The 14,827-nt window shown below is 52.3% G+C and overlaps 4 protein-coding genes across 6 annotated transcripts; 2 read left to right on the top strand and 2 right to left on the bottom strand.

The window, feature by feature from the left end:
* Window positions 1-176: 176 nt before the first annotated feature.
* LOC131211477 (probable methylcrotonoyl-CoA carboxylase beta chain, mitochondrial) lies at window positions 177-2,351 on the top strand. Its single transcript, XM_058204959.1, has 2 exons — window positions 177-357; window positions 428-2,351. The coding sequence occupies exons 1-2, from the start codon at window positions 226-228 to the stop codon at window positions 2,042-2,044; spliced, it is 1,749 nt and encodes a 582-aa protein (XP_058060942.1). The 5' UTR covers window positions 177-225; the 3' UTR covers window positions 2,045-2,351.
* A 248-nt stretch (window positions 2,352-2,599) lies between these two features.
* On the bottom strand, window positions 2,600-7,710 carry LOC131212073 (DNA topoisomerase 2-binding protein 1-A). The gene is made up of 4 exons (XM_058205802.1): window positions 7,612-7,710; window positions 3,814-7,540; window positions 3,098-3,549; window positions 2,600-3,028 (listed from the first exon to the last, which is right to left on the bottom strand). Exons 1-4 carry the CDS (start codon window positions 7,708-7,710, stop codon window positions 2,600-2,602), a joined length of 4,707 nt encoding a protein of 1,568 aa, XP_058061785.1.
* A 607-nt stretch (window positions 7,711-8,317) lies between these two features.
* Window positions 8,318-10,385, top strand: LOC131208724 (T-complex protein 1 subunit gamma). Its single transcript, XM_058201558.1, has 3 exons — window positions 8,318-8,408; window positions 8,472-8,533; window positions 8,612-10,385. The coding sequence occupies exons 1-3, from the start codon at window positions 8,375-8,377 to the stop codon at window positions 10,145-10,147; spliced, it is 1,632 nt and encodes a 543-aa protein (XP_058057541.1). The 5' UTR covers window positions 8,318-8,374; the 3' UTR covers window positions 10,148-10,385.
* A 131-nt stretch (window positions 10,386-10,516) lies between these two features.
* LOC131208300 (E3 ubiquitin-protein ligase Iruka) lies at window positions 10,517-14,259 on the bottom strand. Of its 3 annotated transcripts, none has more exons than XM_058200980.1 (6): window positions 13,954-14,259; window positions 13,681-13,884; window positions 13,453-13,599; window positions 12,723-13,361; window positions 12,350-12,653; window positions 10,517-12,271 (listed from the first exon to the last, which is right to left on the bottom strand). In XM_058200980.1, exons 2-6 carry the CDS (start codon window positions 13,765-13,767, stop codon window positions 11,988-11,990), a joined length of 1,461 nt encoding a protein of 486 aa, XP_058056963.1. In that variant the 5' UTR covers window positions 13,768-13,884; window positions 13,954-14,259; the 3' UTR covers window positions 10,517-11,987. The 3 variants fall into 3 exon arrangements, with proteins under 3 accessions (XP_058056963.1, XP_058056965.1, XP_058056964.1); XM_058200982.1 differs by having other exon boundaries at window positions 10,517-12,247; XM_058200981.1 differs by having other exon boundaries at window positions 13,958-14,259.
* Window positions 14,260-14,827: the final 568 nt, after the last annotated feature.

Here is a 14,827-nt window from a genome sequence, read left to right as displayed (position 1 = left end):
TTAATTCCGTTGAATAATGATCGACACACGTGTGCCTGGTTTAATTCGGGTTGTTCTCTTATCAAAGCTGCTCTAGAGCAGTTCCTATGATTATCGTAAACATATCCTGCGGGTATGTCAAGGTGGTAATCGTAGTTCCTACGCATGTTTACATAATCCTGCTGCGCACACGTCGTTCCATTTCGCATTTATTCGACGATCGATCAACCGATCGAGACGAGAACGATGTTGTCCAAGGCGCGCGTGCTGCTCAACCGATCGGTGGCCAAACACTTGGCACCCCAACTCCGCCTGGTGCACATTTCCGAGGCGAACGTTCTTCCTACGGAGGTGAATCGAGAGTCGCCAGAATTTAAGGTAGTTAAGCCGCCCGGGACGAGCGGAAAGTTACAGGTCCGTTGTAATGATAACGTTCGTTTCGATACAGGAAAACTATGGCCAGATGAACGATCTGGTGCAGAACTTGAAGCGTATCACGGAGGATGTGCTTTCGGGTGGCGGATCGGAGGCGATCAAACGGCATACCTCCAAGGGTAAGCTCTTGGCACGAGATCGCATCAATCGTCTCGTCGACCCGGGCACACCGTTTCTCGAACTGTCGACACTGGCTGCACACGGAATGTACGGCAAGGACGTGGTCAACTCGGCCGGCATCGTCACTGGAGTTGGGCGCGTACAGGGCGTGGAATGTGTGATCGTAGCGAACGATGCGACTGTTAAGGGGGGCACCTATTACCCGGTGACGGTGAAGAAACATCTGCGTGCGCAAGAGGTTGCCCAGGAAAACAATCTGCCCTGCATCTATCTGGTCGATTCGGGCGGTGCCAATTTGCCACGCCAAGCGGAAGTGTTTCCGGACAAGATGCACTTTGGGCGAATTTTCTACAACCAAGCCAACATGTCGGCACGAGGCATTCCGCAGATCGCGGTCGTTATGGGAAGCTGTACGGCCGGCGGTGCCTACGTGCCGGCCATGGCCGACGAAAGCATCATTGTGAAAGGGCAAGGAACGATCTTCCTAGCCGGGCCACCGTTGGTGAAGGCCGCTACCGGCGAGGTGGTGTCGGCCGAGGACCTTGGTGGGGCCGATCTTCACTGTCGCACGTCGGGCGTTACCGATCACTTCGCGGTGGATGATGAGCACGCACTTCATCTGGCACGGCAGGTCGTAAAGAATCTGAATCGCCCCGGTGCGGCTGAGTACGACGAACTGGCCAGCAGCAGCACGGCCACGATGATGGCCCACGATGGGCTGACGTTCGGAAGCGCCCCGGAGTCGCCACGCTATCCGGCCACCGATCTGTACGGTATCGTTGGGTCAAACCTCACGAAAAGCTTCGACGTGCGCGAAGTGATTGCACGGATCGTTGACGGCAGTAGATTTACCGAGTTTAAAAAGTTCTACGGCGAAACGATCGTGTGCGGATACGCGCGGCTGTACGGACAACTTGTCGGGATTGTCGGCAACAATGGAGTCCTGTTTTCGGAGAGTGCCCTCAAGGGGGCTCACTTTATTCAGCTGTGTGCCCAAAAGCGCATTCCGCTGCTGTTCCTCCAGAACATCACCGGCTTCATGGTGGGCCGGGATGCCGAAGCCGGTGGTATTGCCAAGAATGGAGCCAAAATGGTGACGGCGGTGGCGTGCGCCAACGTGCCGAAGCTAACGCTCATCATTGGCGGCTCGTATGGTGCCGGAAACTATGGCATGTGTGGCCGAGCGTATTCGCCCCGCTTCCTGTACATGTGGCCCAACAGTCGCATTTCGGTGATGGGTGGCTCACAAGCGGCCGGTGTGCTGGCGCAAATTACCGAGGAGCAGTACCGCCGTACCGGGCGCGAGTGGACCGAGGAGATCGGCAACCGCATCAAGGCACCGATCGTGCAGCAATTCGAGGCGGAGGGCTCACCGTACTACAGCACGGCTCGGCTGTGGGACGATGGCATTATCGATCCGGTTGACACGCGCCGTGTGCTCGGGTTGAGCTTACAGGCCGCACTCAATCGACCGATCGGTGAAACCCAGTTCGGTGTGTTCCGAATGTAGAAAGTTAAAGCGAGATGCCATATTCGATCTGACCGCTAATGATCGCCAGCGAAAACCAGAATTTTGCATTTATCTAACGAATAAGCACAACGAAATCGACTCCTAATTCGAAACAATACACATACAGGTCACGGAATGCGGGTGGCAACGGTGATGAGTACGGATTTCCTCCCAGAGATACACTGCATTTAATGCATTCCATGCGACGTTTAACGATCGGCACCTCTCCTTTATAGCATATTCTTGTAGAAAAACATTTATTAAGGTTGTTCTCGTTTTAACGTTGCCAATAAAATTTTAAAACATGTCTACCTTTTTTTGCTTTTGAAGTTGGAAACATTTTGAAAGAAAATAACATAAAATAGGTAAGTAAAACAAGAAAAACGCATTCAGTTTATTGTTTCTGATGATCTGAATATGCATCAGGGCTCAGACACAATTATTTATTTTATTTACACGATTATTTTAACGAAAAGAATAAACCAAAAGAATGAAATAATATAAACCCAAGCCCCCTCCGGTGACGGCACGGGTTGTGCAGTGTACAATAGTCAGTTAGCCAGCAAACTGAAATGTGGCCGAATCCGGCAACTTCTCGGAGGTAAGATACGCACTCAGGTACATCATCTGCAGTACCGCGATCCCAGCCTCGCCCAACGCACGATGATCTTCTTCCGACAGCTTTGTCTTACGATCGACGAAACAGTGCGTCGCCGTCATCGCTTGCTCCGACTGAATGAATGGCGGCTCACAGTCCAGTACCAGCCCACCGCCCGATTGGATGAGCCGCACAAACGGTTCCTTCCGTAGGGTGACCAGCAGCACGCGGAAACCCGTGAATGCGCCATCCTGTTTGCCGCCATCAGTCGCTATCCGTTTGCGCCACGTATAGGCGGCTTTGGCCATCGTCTGAACTTCTCCGGTGCAAGCCAGGTCAGCCAGCGTTCCGGCTGCCTTCGGGTTGCCCCATTCGTAAGCTTCTTCCTATATCGGCCAAGAAACGAAACAAAAGAGATTTAGTCATCGACACCACCATCGACCGATCGTACATACATCCAAAAAGTGTCCCTTCTGGTAGCTGTCCTGCAAATACTTGGTCGACAGAAGCCACTTACCGGCCGCAATGCCGGCCAGTATCTTTTCGCCACGATTCGGCATACCGCAGACGATGTGCGTGCACGTAGGATCGTAGCGGTTCACGTCGGCCGCCAGGCGACCGTTCAGTGCCTCGATCTGTTTCGCCAACTCGACACGGTTTTCATCATTCTGTACGTTGGAAATGGTAAAAACCGGCGTTCCGTTGTGCTTCATTCGATCGGAGTGATGTCCCGCACGCACCACGTTGTCGGTCGATAGAGACGATCGTTTTAGCTGCACTCGACGAACGATCGGAGAGGTTTCCTCGTCCGCGGATGTGGATGATCGTTGTCTTGATGAATGATTCGTCTGTGCATTCTCGAGGCCACGATCGCTCCAAATCACACCACCAATGCCCGCCACCACTTCTGAAAGTGACAACCCGACCAGTGTTAGAAGATGTTTGCGTACAATTGATTCCGCATGGCAAAACCATTCCTCATCAAAGTCTCAAACATGACCCAATCTTTAAACTACGGTGTAATATATTTCAACAACAAATACATCATAGCGCAGATGCCACCATTGATCTTCAATTTCCTTTGTTCTGCCATTAGAAAGAACTGTTTAAAGTCGTTTATGGAGTTCCGCATATCTTAGAGTTCGTCGACACTTTCTTAGTTTCGGCTTACCTGAGTCGTACGCTTCGGGCTGGGCACCCTGTGAGGCCTGTTCCAAGTGGTCTTCGGTGTCCTGTGGATATCTTGCCTTCTTTTTGGCTGAATCCCGTGTGGCGCTAATAAAATCGCTCAATCGGCGCACATTCTCGTCCGGTGTCGCTTCTAGCAGATGCAGTCTTTTGGCAGCGGGCAGCATATCACCACTGGCGACCCGCGGGTCGTCGGCACACTCACCCTGGTTGTCGTCTGTTTCGTGATCATCATCCCGGGATCGTTTTTCTCCGCTCACATTTGGGCCCCGCTCGGTCGATGTTCTTTCCGCGCCAGCATCATCCGCAGCACCGGGACGCTTGTGTTGTTTATGACCGCTCGACCCATGGCTCGATGATGGGTCTTTACCCTGCGGAGCGGTACACGCAATCTCCTCATCCGAACGGTTCAGATCGGGCCGCTGGAACTGCGTGTTGTACTTGGCCTCAATGTGTTTCACGTAGTCGTCGCCCAGGTTGTCACGCCAAAATTTTCGCTTTATCTCGCTCAGCGGCGTACTCAGACGACGCCCGTTGCTCTGTCCCGGAGTTTCCGGTTTACCTGTGTCACCGCGATCTGGTCGCGAGCTGCTCGCTTCCGGTGTGCCCACGTTTGTCGGTGGTTTGTAAAATCGATCCCAGTATTGCAGTTTGCGTTTGTGGAACGCATGGTTCTCGGGGCTGGCATCCGGGCGAAACCCGTACGGTGTGACTGGTTTCGTCATGCACTCCGGCAGGGTGGGCGTGCGAAGGTGTGCAGCCGAGCTTCCCGGCCCACCACCGCCAACATTCGGCGTGGCGAGCAGTTCCTTCATACGACGCGTTCGGGGCGACAATTTGCGCTCGTTTTCCTCCGATTCCTTTAGCGCCCGATACAGCACGTCACGGATTGGAGTGTCGAACTCCAGCACTCGCTGTGTAACGCTCAGCGCTTCGTAATCCATAGCGAGGGGAGTTCCACTGCCACTGGTCGCGGACGAAGACGTGCTGGTAGCGGCGCCACCCGGTGTTGCCGGTGAGCTCATTTTTGGCCCTCCGCTAGCGACGGTTAGAGCCGAGAGACGTTTATTTCTAGGCACGGCCGGTGATTCCGAGACTAGGCCACCCGTCACCGAAGGGGCACCCTCGTTCGGGTCGAACGGTTTCCGTTGGGCTCGCTGGGCAGCGATTAGGTTGTCGTACTGATCCAGTTCCTGCGAGTAAATCATTCGCTCGTCGGAGGTCATTTTTCGCATTTCGGGCGTAGTGACGTGATTAAAGCCGTACTGAAGATCGGATGCTTCTTTCGTTTTCTGTTCCGTGATAAACCGATACTCTCCTTCGGCCGTCGGTTTTGACAATAGTTTCATTTTGGGAGTTTTTCGACTTTGCTCTGCTGGACCCTCCACGTGCACTGAATCGATATCAACTTCATCGGTGGAAGTAGCCGGCAGCACGTGGCAAGGCATCGAGCCCTCATTTTTAGATGAACAATTGGACTCGCCCACAAGATACGGAATTTCCGCAATTCTTCGCTTCTGGCGAAAGCATTCCAGCAACCACTCCGCAGTGACGACCGTTAATCCCCACTGGATGGCAGCTTTATACTTGTCGCCACTCGCTTCCTTACACACCAGCAACGGGGCCGCCTTCCGCAAGAGCCGTTCATGCACGGTCGCCCCAAGCACGCCACCCATCACGCTGAGAAACGATCGCTCCGGCCCGGTGTACGAACTGATCACGATCGTCTCCCCTTCGAGCGGTCGCGGATCATCCTCCTCGCGGACGATCGGTGCGAAGTAATACTCGAGTGGGTAGCAAATCCCATCCTGGATCGATGCTTCGAGCCAAATGTCGTTGACCGTTTGCTTGCCACGGACCGCGAAATCCACCGTTCCCGTGCACGACGTCGGCAACACGATGTAGTCGACCACATCGCCGTAGCTTTCATCTACAATCGTCCCTCCGCAGTACTTGCAGTCGGTCAGAATCTGCACGGCATCCTCCTCGGAAAACCCGAACACAAATAGCGTCTTCCCTAGCATAAACTCGGTATCCTGTGACTCCATTTCCGAGTCAACTTGGCTGTCGGTCGTTCCATTCCCGGATCCACTGCGCGATGTTTCCTTCTCGGTAGACGGCGGTAACCGCTCGGCAAGGTTCTTCTCCAAATACTGCATCACGATCGATTGCTGGTCGCTGGAGGCTGGCGGAACATTCGGTGCGGCCGTTGCCGACGCTTGCTTGTGGACCGGCGGCGTGGCACAGTCGTCGAGGCGTAGTTTGGGAATATCGGGCCGCTTAAACACACCACTGTGAAGCCGTTCGAGGTTTCGCTTGCTCGACGGAGACGGTGGTTCCGGAGCCCGTTCGATTGGCATTCCTTTCCCGGACGGTCGGAACGTGTATTCGGCTGCCTCTTCCGGTCCAAGGGTTTGCCGCAGTTCGATCGATTTTGCCAACCACTCGAGAGTGAGCAGTTGCGCACTGGCGTCCCGAAGCTGCCCCATCTCGGACGCAAGCTGTTCGCCGACGATCACGTGACTGACGGACGGCGAATGTTCATCGTACCGGACGGCACCGACAGCGTTCAGTATTTTGTTCAACTTTTCCTTCTCGTCACCGCTGAACCCGCTCAGGTAAACGCTGCACCCATCGAGAACAGGGCCAGCCTTTTTTGCCTGCTGTACCGTCATTCGGGCCAGCAGCTCTCTGTACCGATTAGCAACAGAACGGGTTGCGGTAGCGGCGATCGGGGTTCCTTTGTCGCCTCCGACCGACATAATACTCTCGTTGATGGTCAGGTTGCGCGAAGAAACGTTAACATGCGAAATCTCAGAGAGCTCGGTACAATCCGGGTTAAAATCTCTGGATGTAACACTACTCACCCGACCCGCCCCCGGATTGTTGAGAGCCTTCGTCGGTGTGGACGCTTTCAAGCTTCTCACCTCGTACTCCTTGATGGGCAGTGCATACCCGTGGGTCACACTGTCAAAGATCCACTCGGGTGTTAGGCACTCTTTCTTGAAGCACACCGCAGCCTGAAACTTGGCCGACCCCGTACCGACCTTGTCCAGGATCAAAATGTCGGTAACCTCCGGTTTGAACGCTCCGACGTAATGGCCACCGTTCGATTCGATGAGCTGCTTAATTTCATTTCTTCGTGCCACCGTCAAGCCGGTCGAGCTTATGGTGAGCGAATGAAATACCGGCAATCGATGCCGTTCGAGAAACTGCACATCACTACCGTGGACAGACCGCTGCTGGCTGATCTCCCACACGTCTTGCACCCAGTCAGGGCGCACGATGATGACCTTTCGCTCGGCTGCCTTCTCGTACTTGACCGACTTGACGGTGCAGGTCACCAGGTGGGTACAGGAGGTACTCAGCACGTCCATGTAGTACCCGCCCATGTAGAACACCAGCTGGCTGACGTGGGCCTTTACTTTAGCCTTTAGCCCCGAGCTGCACACGGTCAGGTTGCGCATTGCCGTCGTGAAAACGGGTTGCACTCCCAGCGGGATGGCTTCGTTGTCCATGAAGCAACTGATCAGACACCGGGGTCCAATCACGGTCGATCGCGATTTCTTCGCTCGCTCGAACGCCGCACCGGAGAACTTTTCGAACACATAAACGTGCTTCTTGGACAGGTCACTTTGATTGAGTTTCATGCAATCAGCTTCGGTGATCCACTGCTGCAACTCCTTGTCGTCGATGTGCTCACGGGCGGTCTGCGGTCCGTAGCGAACGAGGGAAAGAGTGTTAGCATCCAACGAAGAAAGCCACTTTTCACCATTCTTACCGTGTAGGCCATCTGCATGTCTGTCGATGCATCTTCGAACGTGATTTGTTCGTGTTGAAGAACAAAGTAAAGCTTCGCCAGCTGCTGCTCGGCCACCATCGAAACACTGGCCATCCTTGGTGGTGGTGGTTGGTTCGTCGTAGGCACGTCCTGAATATTCCTGTTTTGCTGCTACTTTCGCGGCACGTTTTGCATCCCTTTGTTTGGCAGTCGGACAGGTTACGTTCACACAGGATTATTGATGCTCGACGTCGACCAGCAGTCTGCGATTCACGTTTGTTCTTTCGCGGTAGCCGAGATGCTAGAATTTTATATTGTTTAGGCCGGTTTTTGGTGGGAAACTATGACGGAACCTTGACAGCGACGTAAAGAAGAAGCTGTCAAGGACGTTTCGCGATGAGATATTAAACACAGAAAAAACGTTTGCGAAAAAAACAACCAGGCAACTGCTTTTGAGTGTGCCCAAGCAAAAACATAGGTTTTTGTATTATTTAACTGGAATAACACACCCGCAGGACGAGCGTTTCTTTTGAAATCATATTTAGTACAGCTGTTTGAAGGCAACTAACAGTCCGCTGCCAACTTTGTGGAGTTAAAATGTAGAATCTCATGTGGTCTCGCTCTTTCAAATGTCCACAACCGTGTTTCTCTTTCACACTAACGGCCCGCCGTAAGCTGTCAAATCTAGTCGGCTTGAACTGTCGAAAAGAACGTGATCAATTCGGTTCTGTTCAGCGCACACGGTAAAATATCGGCAGCGAAAATGTACGCCCCACAGCAGCCAATTTTAATTCTGAGTAAGTGCGACCGACTATTTACACCGTAAAGCAGTCCCTAAGTAATACTTTCAATCGCTGCAGGCAAAAATACCAAGATGGACAGCGGCCGCAAGGTGCAGTTGGACAACATCAATGCCGGCAAAGTGAGTCACACAGGGTCTCGGCGCATGGCACCACAGATGGAGAGGTTAATGGTGTTTCTTCTAAAATATGTTTCGCAGTACATAGCTGACTTGATTCGCACCTGCTTGGGCCCGCGGGCGATGATGAAGATGTTGATGGACCCGATGGGTGGCATCGTGATGACGAACGATGGCAACGCAATCTTGCGCGAGATCACTGTGAAGCATCCGGCCGCGAAGAGTATGATCGAAATTGCGCGCACCCAGGACGAGGAGGTTGGCGACGGGACGACGTCGGTGATCGTCCTGGCCGGTGAAATTCTGGCCGAGGCCGAACAGTTCCTCAAGCAACAGATTCACCCGACGGTTATCATCCGTGCGTACCGGGAAGCCCTGGAGGATATGATCCGCATCCTGCAAGACGAGGTGAGCATCGAGGTGGATCGCACCGACCGAGCCAAGCTGGCAGACGTGGTGAAATCGTGCGTCGGTACGAAGTTTATCGGCCGGTGGGGCGATTTGGCAGTAAAGATTGCGCTGGATGCAGTCGAGACGGTCACGCTGACGGAGAATGGACGCACTGAGATCGACATTAAAAAATACGCCAAGGTGGAGAAGGTCCCGGGCGGTTCGATCGATGATTCGTGTGTGCTGCGGGGTATTATGCTAAACAAGGACGTTACGCACCCGAAAATGCGTCGCTACATCGAGAAGCCCCGCATCGTGCTGCTGGACTGCCCGCTGGAGTATAAGAAGGGTGAAAGCCAAACGAACGTGGAGATTGTGGGCGATCAGGACTTCACCAAGCTGTTGCAAATCGAGGAGGAGCACGTGGCCCGCCTGTGCGAAGACATTATTGCCGTCAAGCCGGACATAGTGTTCACCGAGAAGGGTGTCTCGGATCTGGCACAGCACTTCCTGCTGAAGGCGGGCATTACGGCCATCCGACGGCTGCGCAAAACGGACAATAATCGATTGGCGCGTGCCTGCGGAGCAACGATCGTGAACCGCACGGAAGAACTGACGGAGAAGGACGTCGGCACCGGGGCCGGACTGTTCGAGATTAAGAAGCTGGGCGATGAGTACTTCTGCTTCGTGACCGAGTGTGCCGATCCGAAGGCGTGCACGATTTTGTTGCGCGGTGCGTCGAAGGATGTGCTGAATGAAACGGAACGCAATCTGCAAGACGCTCTGCACGTCGCGCGTAACCTGATGCTCGAACCCAAGCTGGTGGCTGGTGGTGGAGCTGTTGAAATGGCCGTATCGCAGGCCCTTACCAGCAAGCAAATCCAGGGACCTTACCGGGCCGTCGCCCAGGCTCTGGAGATTATTCCGCGTACGCTAGCACAAAACTGTGGCGCCAACACGATCCGCACACTGACGGCGCTGCGAGCCAAGCATGCTTCGCACTCAACCGCTGGTCCATGCACTTGGGGAATTGACGGAGAAACGGGCCAGTTGGCCGACATGCAGGAACGCAACATCCTGGAGCCACTGTCAGTGAAGTTGCAAGTCTACAAGACAGCCGTCGAAACGGCTATTCTTTTGCTGCGCATCGATGACATCGTTTCCGGTACGAAGAAGAGGAGCGGTGATGGAGCCGCCCAAGGACCGACCGGTGGTATGGGCGAGTGAGGTGATGGTGCGCCCTAGGGACGAAACCGAGCGCTGCGGCTTTTCAAGTATCTTTTCCCTGTTGGGCGGATAAACATCAACATCCAATGTCCTTGATTTGCTGCTAACCCTGCTTTTTTCCAGCGAAAGATCGCGGCCTATGATTAATCCATCTTAACTCTCTCACGTTGTGTCTTGGTTTAGATTTTCACGTCACGTATTTCACCATTTACTCATCTTTAAAAGCGATGAAGCAAACCACGCTAAAATATACTAAAAATGTTGATAAAACGACCTACAACTGCACGTGTTTCATTCAGAAAGAATTTTATACAGTCACCTCTGGATCGAAGTTTGCACCAACCCACGGTTTTACCATTTCAGCTCCAATTTATCAGTCATCTTTCCTTTATTACCAACGCATCAATAATCATATTAATAATAGTGTCGTGTTAATTTTTTGTTATTTTTTCGCCTGAAAAGGCAATTTTCGGGCCCATTCGGTTCGGATTCATTTTTGTCCTTTTGTGGACAGTTCAGATTTCTAGGACACGACTCATCGTTATTCGTTAGCACATTGTGTGTTTCTTCAATTGAAGACAAAAACCCTAACATATCACTCCACAGGGCGTATCTATTTAACGTGTGGCGATGAATCTGGCTTCAAGGCTGGAAAAAATGGGAAAGCAAAAGATCCTACTTTACAATAAATGTATGCCTTGTCTCGCACCATTAGTGTGGAGCTTGTTGATTAGACCGGAGATGGGACTGGTTTTGTCCTCAAACTAAGAGCTGTAATTTGCTGAGCAATCGTTCGCAGTTTACGAGTTTTTCTCATTACCCGTTTGGGGACCAGTTTAGATAATTATCGATCTGTTTTGTATCATCCTTTTCGTTAAGCCGAAATGTGTTCGCCTGCGTTGTCTCATGTCCCTAGTTTATCAACCGCAGGGCTAGACCGCATGCGAGATCATATCGTCTTTTCTGCTGTCAATCTTGAGACGCTTTCCTCTCAAATCGTTCTTCGAACTCGACTGTAAACTACCTCGTTCATCCATCTTGGCCACGCACTTTTCATATCTACAACCTGTTCTACGGTTGGGCCTTTCCTCTGCATCGAACCAAAGCGCCACCGGTTTGCAGGAATGTGACAACTAAACGTCGAACGTCGTCTAGTTCACTGTTTCGTCTAGGATCACTGTTACCGTTACCATCACATCTTTGCGATGTTTTTTCTCCTTATTTTGGGTAACTATTTTTCGAGTTACAACGGTACGAATTATGGTTCTTCTACTACTTCAACGGCACATTTCCCAATATATGTGCGCTGCTCGTGGCTCGTTGTGGCGTGTAGCGGGGAGCGACCTCAACGTTGCTGTGCAAAAACTTAATAAAAAGAGTAAGGCGCGAACAACGTTTCTCTTGTCCCGAGTGAAATGGGTTACCACGAAATAAATAGCCTGCTAAGATTAGGAAGGGAACTGTCGATTGTGCAAGGGCGCGACACGGAAACGGAAACGAGCTAAAACCAACCAACACGCAGCACACCTCACTGAAAGAAACGAACGTTGTCTGAACAAGCAAACAGAAAAATTGTAACGAAAAGTAGTTTCTTAAAAGCGAAAAGCACATATTAGTAAAATTCAGAAGGGAACCTTTTCAATAGCCTTTTTCACGTGGCGTTCTCCCAACTGGTTCTTGATCTGGATCCTAACATTTCATACAATAAACGACTGAAATAATTGTGTGTAGTTCTTCTTTCAACTTCCACTTCTCTGTAGGAAAACTCATCCCCTAGCAATCAATTCCCCTTTTTACTTTTGCGCTCTCCAAGCACACCATTTGCATTGTTGTGTTTTGGTTAATCTAAATCTAGCGTGTAGTAAAGGTCCCCGTCGTCGTCCGGATTATTCGCATTGTTGCCAGCCGAACCAGTGGACCCGTTGGTGGGGGCACCAGAAGAACTAGCGGTCGAGCCTCCACCGCCGCCAGATGGCACCTGTGGTGCAGGAGCAGCACCCCCGTCAGCACTTCTGCCTCCAGCGGCCGGTAGACTAGAAGAGACGGCCGAGCCGCCCGACGGTTGGCCAAGATCGTACAGCAGGTTCGACACCGAGGGCCCTGAAAGCATCGGAAGCAAATCACCTAATTAGAGGGTAGAATGAAGAGCACTGTGCCAGCAGCGTCGGCAAATCCGGGGCACCGGGGAGGCGCGAAGCTTACGTATTGTGAAGGCGACAAAATTGGGGTTTTGTCGTCCACCGGCCGCAGACTGGGAGGAAGGTTGCTGTTGTTGCTGCTGAGCCGAATGTTGATTCTGTTGCTGTGGCGACGGTTGCGAAGACGGTGACGACTGCTGTGGATGTGCATTTTCCAAGCTGTGTGGATGCTGCCCGGTTTCCATTGCCTGCTGTGATTGCGCCTGCGAGCCCGATTGTAGTCCGTCCGGTGTGAGACTTTTTCTGCAAATCGGACACGTACCGTGCAGCTCCAGCCATGGAATGATGCAAGGCTCGTGGTAAACGTGCTACGGAGGAAGAACACGTGGCTAAGAACACTCCACCACCTAAGCCTTTGCCCGCTGGAGCACACTTACCAAGCATGGCAACTTTCGCACCGTCTCACCGGACTGAAAATCTTCGAAGCAAACCGAACACTGTAGTTTCCGATCGACCTGCTCGTCGCTGATGGTTACGATCGGTATTTCCGCGATCCGTTCCTTCTCTAACGGTGGCGGTCCGGTATTGTCCATCTGGTTCAGCAGCTGCGTGACGATACTGTCGATCCCTTCACGACCCCACGCATAGTCTCCGGGGTTTCCCATGAAAAACATGGGCATTCCACCCGGACCGACGTCCGTCACCGAGATTAGGATTTCGCGCAGAATGTGATCCAGATGCGTGATGTTTTGCATCGGATGCCGTCGGCCACCGCGCCTTCCCAGCGAGGCACGATGCAGGGAAGTTCCACTGCTACCACCTGCACCGTTAGTCATAGCGGTGTTGCTGCCACTGCCGCCATTTCCCGACCCGGTAGCAACATCTACGCTACCGACACCCCCAGTTGCCGCCTGGGGGGACTGACTGAACGGCGGAATGTCTTCGGGCGTGAATGTGGTGTACCTACTGCCACCGGAACCAGACGACCCTCCGGCTGATTCTTCATCGTAGTTGTTGTGATAAAACGGCGGCAGGAAAGAGTTTGTGAACAACTCCCCAGCCAACCTACCAATTGCCTGCCACGAGCCACAGAGGGTTAAACGAAAGTATCAACTGATATGAGCAAGATCCAAACGCTACGTTGCCGTCTCCAACACCTACACTTACATCGGAGCTGATTTGTTGTGCATTGACGTAATCGTTTGCTGGTCCCTCCGATTCCTGTCCGGAACCGGACGATCCGGACGCACCATTCCGATCCGCGGCCGGCAGTTCCTCGATGAAGCCTTTAGAGCAGTGCGGACAGGTGAACTCCTGCACCATTGAGAAACGATCAATAAAAGGACGTTAGCTGTCCGCCGACAGTTTCCTGCGCTTGCCGTGCCCGTCTCTTACCGAGGAAACACTGTCGATCTCGACGGAACACGAATGACAGTAGAAGCGGGCCGGTGGATTGGCCGAATTTTCAACCATCGCCTCCATCGCCTGTCCGGTATGTGGTTGCCGGTTGTTGTTCACTCGTCGTCACTACGGAAACTGTCACGGGCCCCTATTCCACCGCTCGTTGTCTACTACGATGCACGTAAACACACGAAAACCCTACGGAACGGTGTTGCGGGGTGCTGCTCAATATAGACACATAACGGTGGCCAAGAGGCGGTCACTTACAGACGTTTTCCGAAGGTTCCGGCCCCTCACACCGAACGGATCGCACACGATGGAAAAGAGCCGTCCGCAGACGGCTGCGTTTCGGGTTCGATTCGGAATCGGTTGCGGGTTGACGCACACCTCCGTCAACTTCCGGCGACACATACGACACGACACGACGATTATTTTCTCATCGTGCCCACTGTGTGGCTGCGCTCAGCACTTCCGCACCCGCCGAACCGTTCCCCGATGAGCGTACTGTGCGTACCGACGGTTCCTGGCGACGAAACTCGGTCCAAATCCCGTGCCGTGAAATTTATTCGGATTTTTTCCTGCACGAAGAAAAAATGCTCAATTGATAACTTGTGACAAAGGCCGTCTGTCAGAATGGAGCGGGCTGTTTATAGTGGCAGCTTCACGGATCCACGGGCTCTACGACCAAATACCAGAATGGGTGTTTTGAGGATTGAAGTGATTTGAAATGAAATTTGAGGTTCTTAAGCGCAACCGAAACGTTACATTCTGTGTGTTTTACACGCGCCAGTATGTTAATGTGAAAAACCAATCACCGTTTTTCTTGTAAAACGTTTCCCAAGCAGTTTATTCACGACACATAGCATAGAACGCCTCCGAATAAATAGGATACAAAAATAATGTGCTCAATGAAGCAGCAATAATATGAAACTGTAAATGGGTAGTATTATTACGAAACGTGAATCGTCGTGATAGCATAATCATGTGGTTGGCACTACATCAGTTGACGCCTTCGTTTGTCTCAAAACCAATAGTCACTCTGTTGGTTATCAAACACGAGATAAAACAAAACCGCAGCCAAAAAAGCAACACTACATCGTATTTATACATGTCCAACGAGGGCCCAACAACACACGCCTTT

This window comes from Anopheles bellator, chromosome 2 (genome assembly GCF_943735745.2).
Source record: "Anopheles bellator chromosome 2, idAnoBellAS_SP24_06.2, whole genome shotgun sequence".
In the NCBI taxonomy this organism is placed as follows: domain Eukaryota; kingdom Metazoa; phylum Arthropoda; class Insecta; order Diptera; family Culicidae; genus Anopheles; species Anopheles bellator.
Note: the sequence above shows the minus strand (reverse complement) of the source record. Positions and strands in the feature narration are given on the sequence as shown.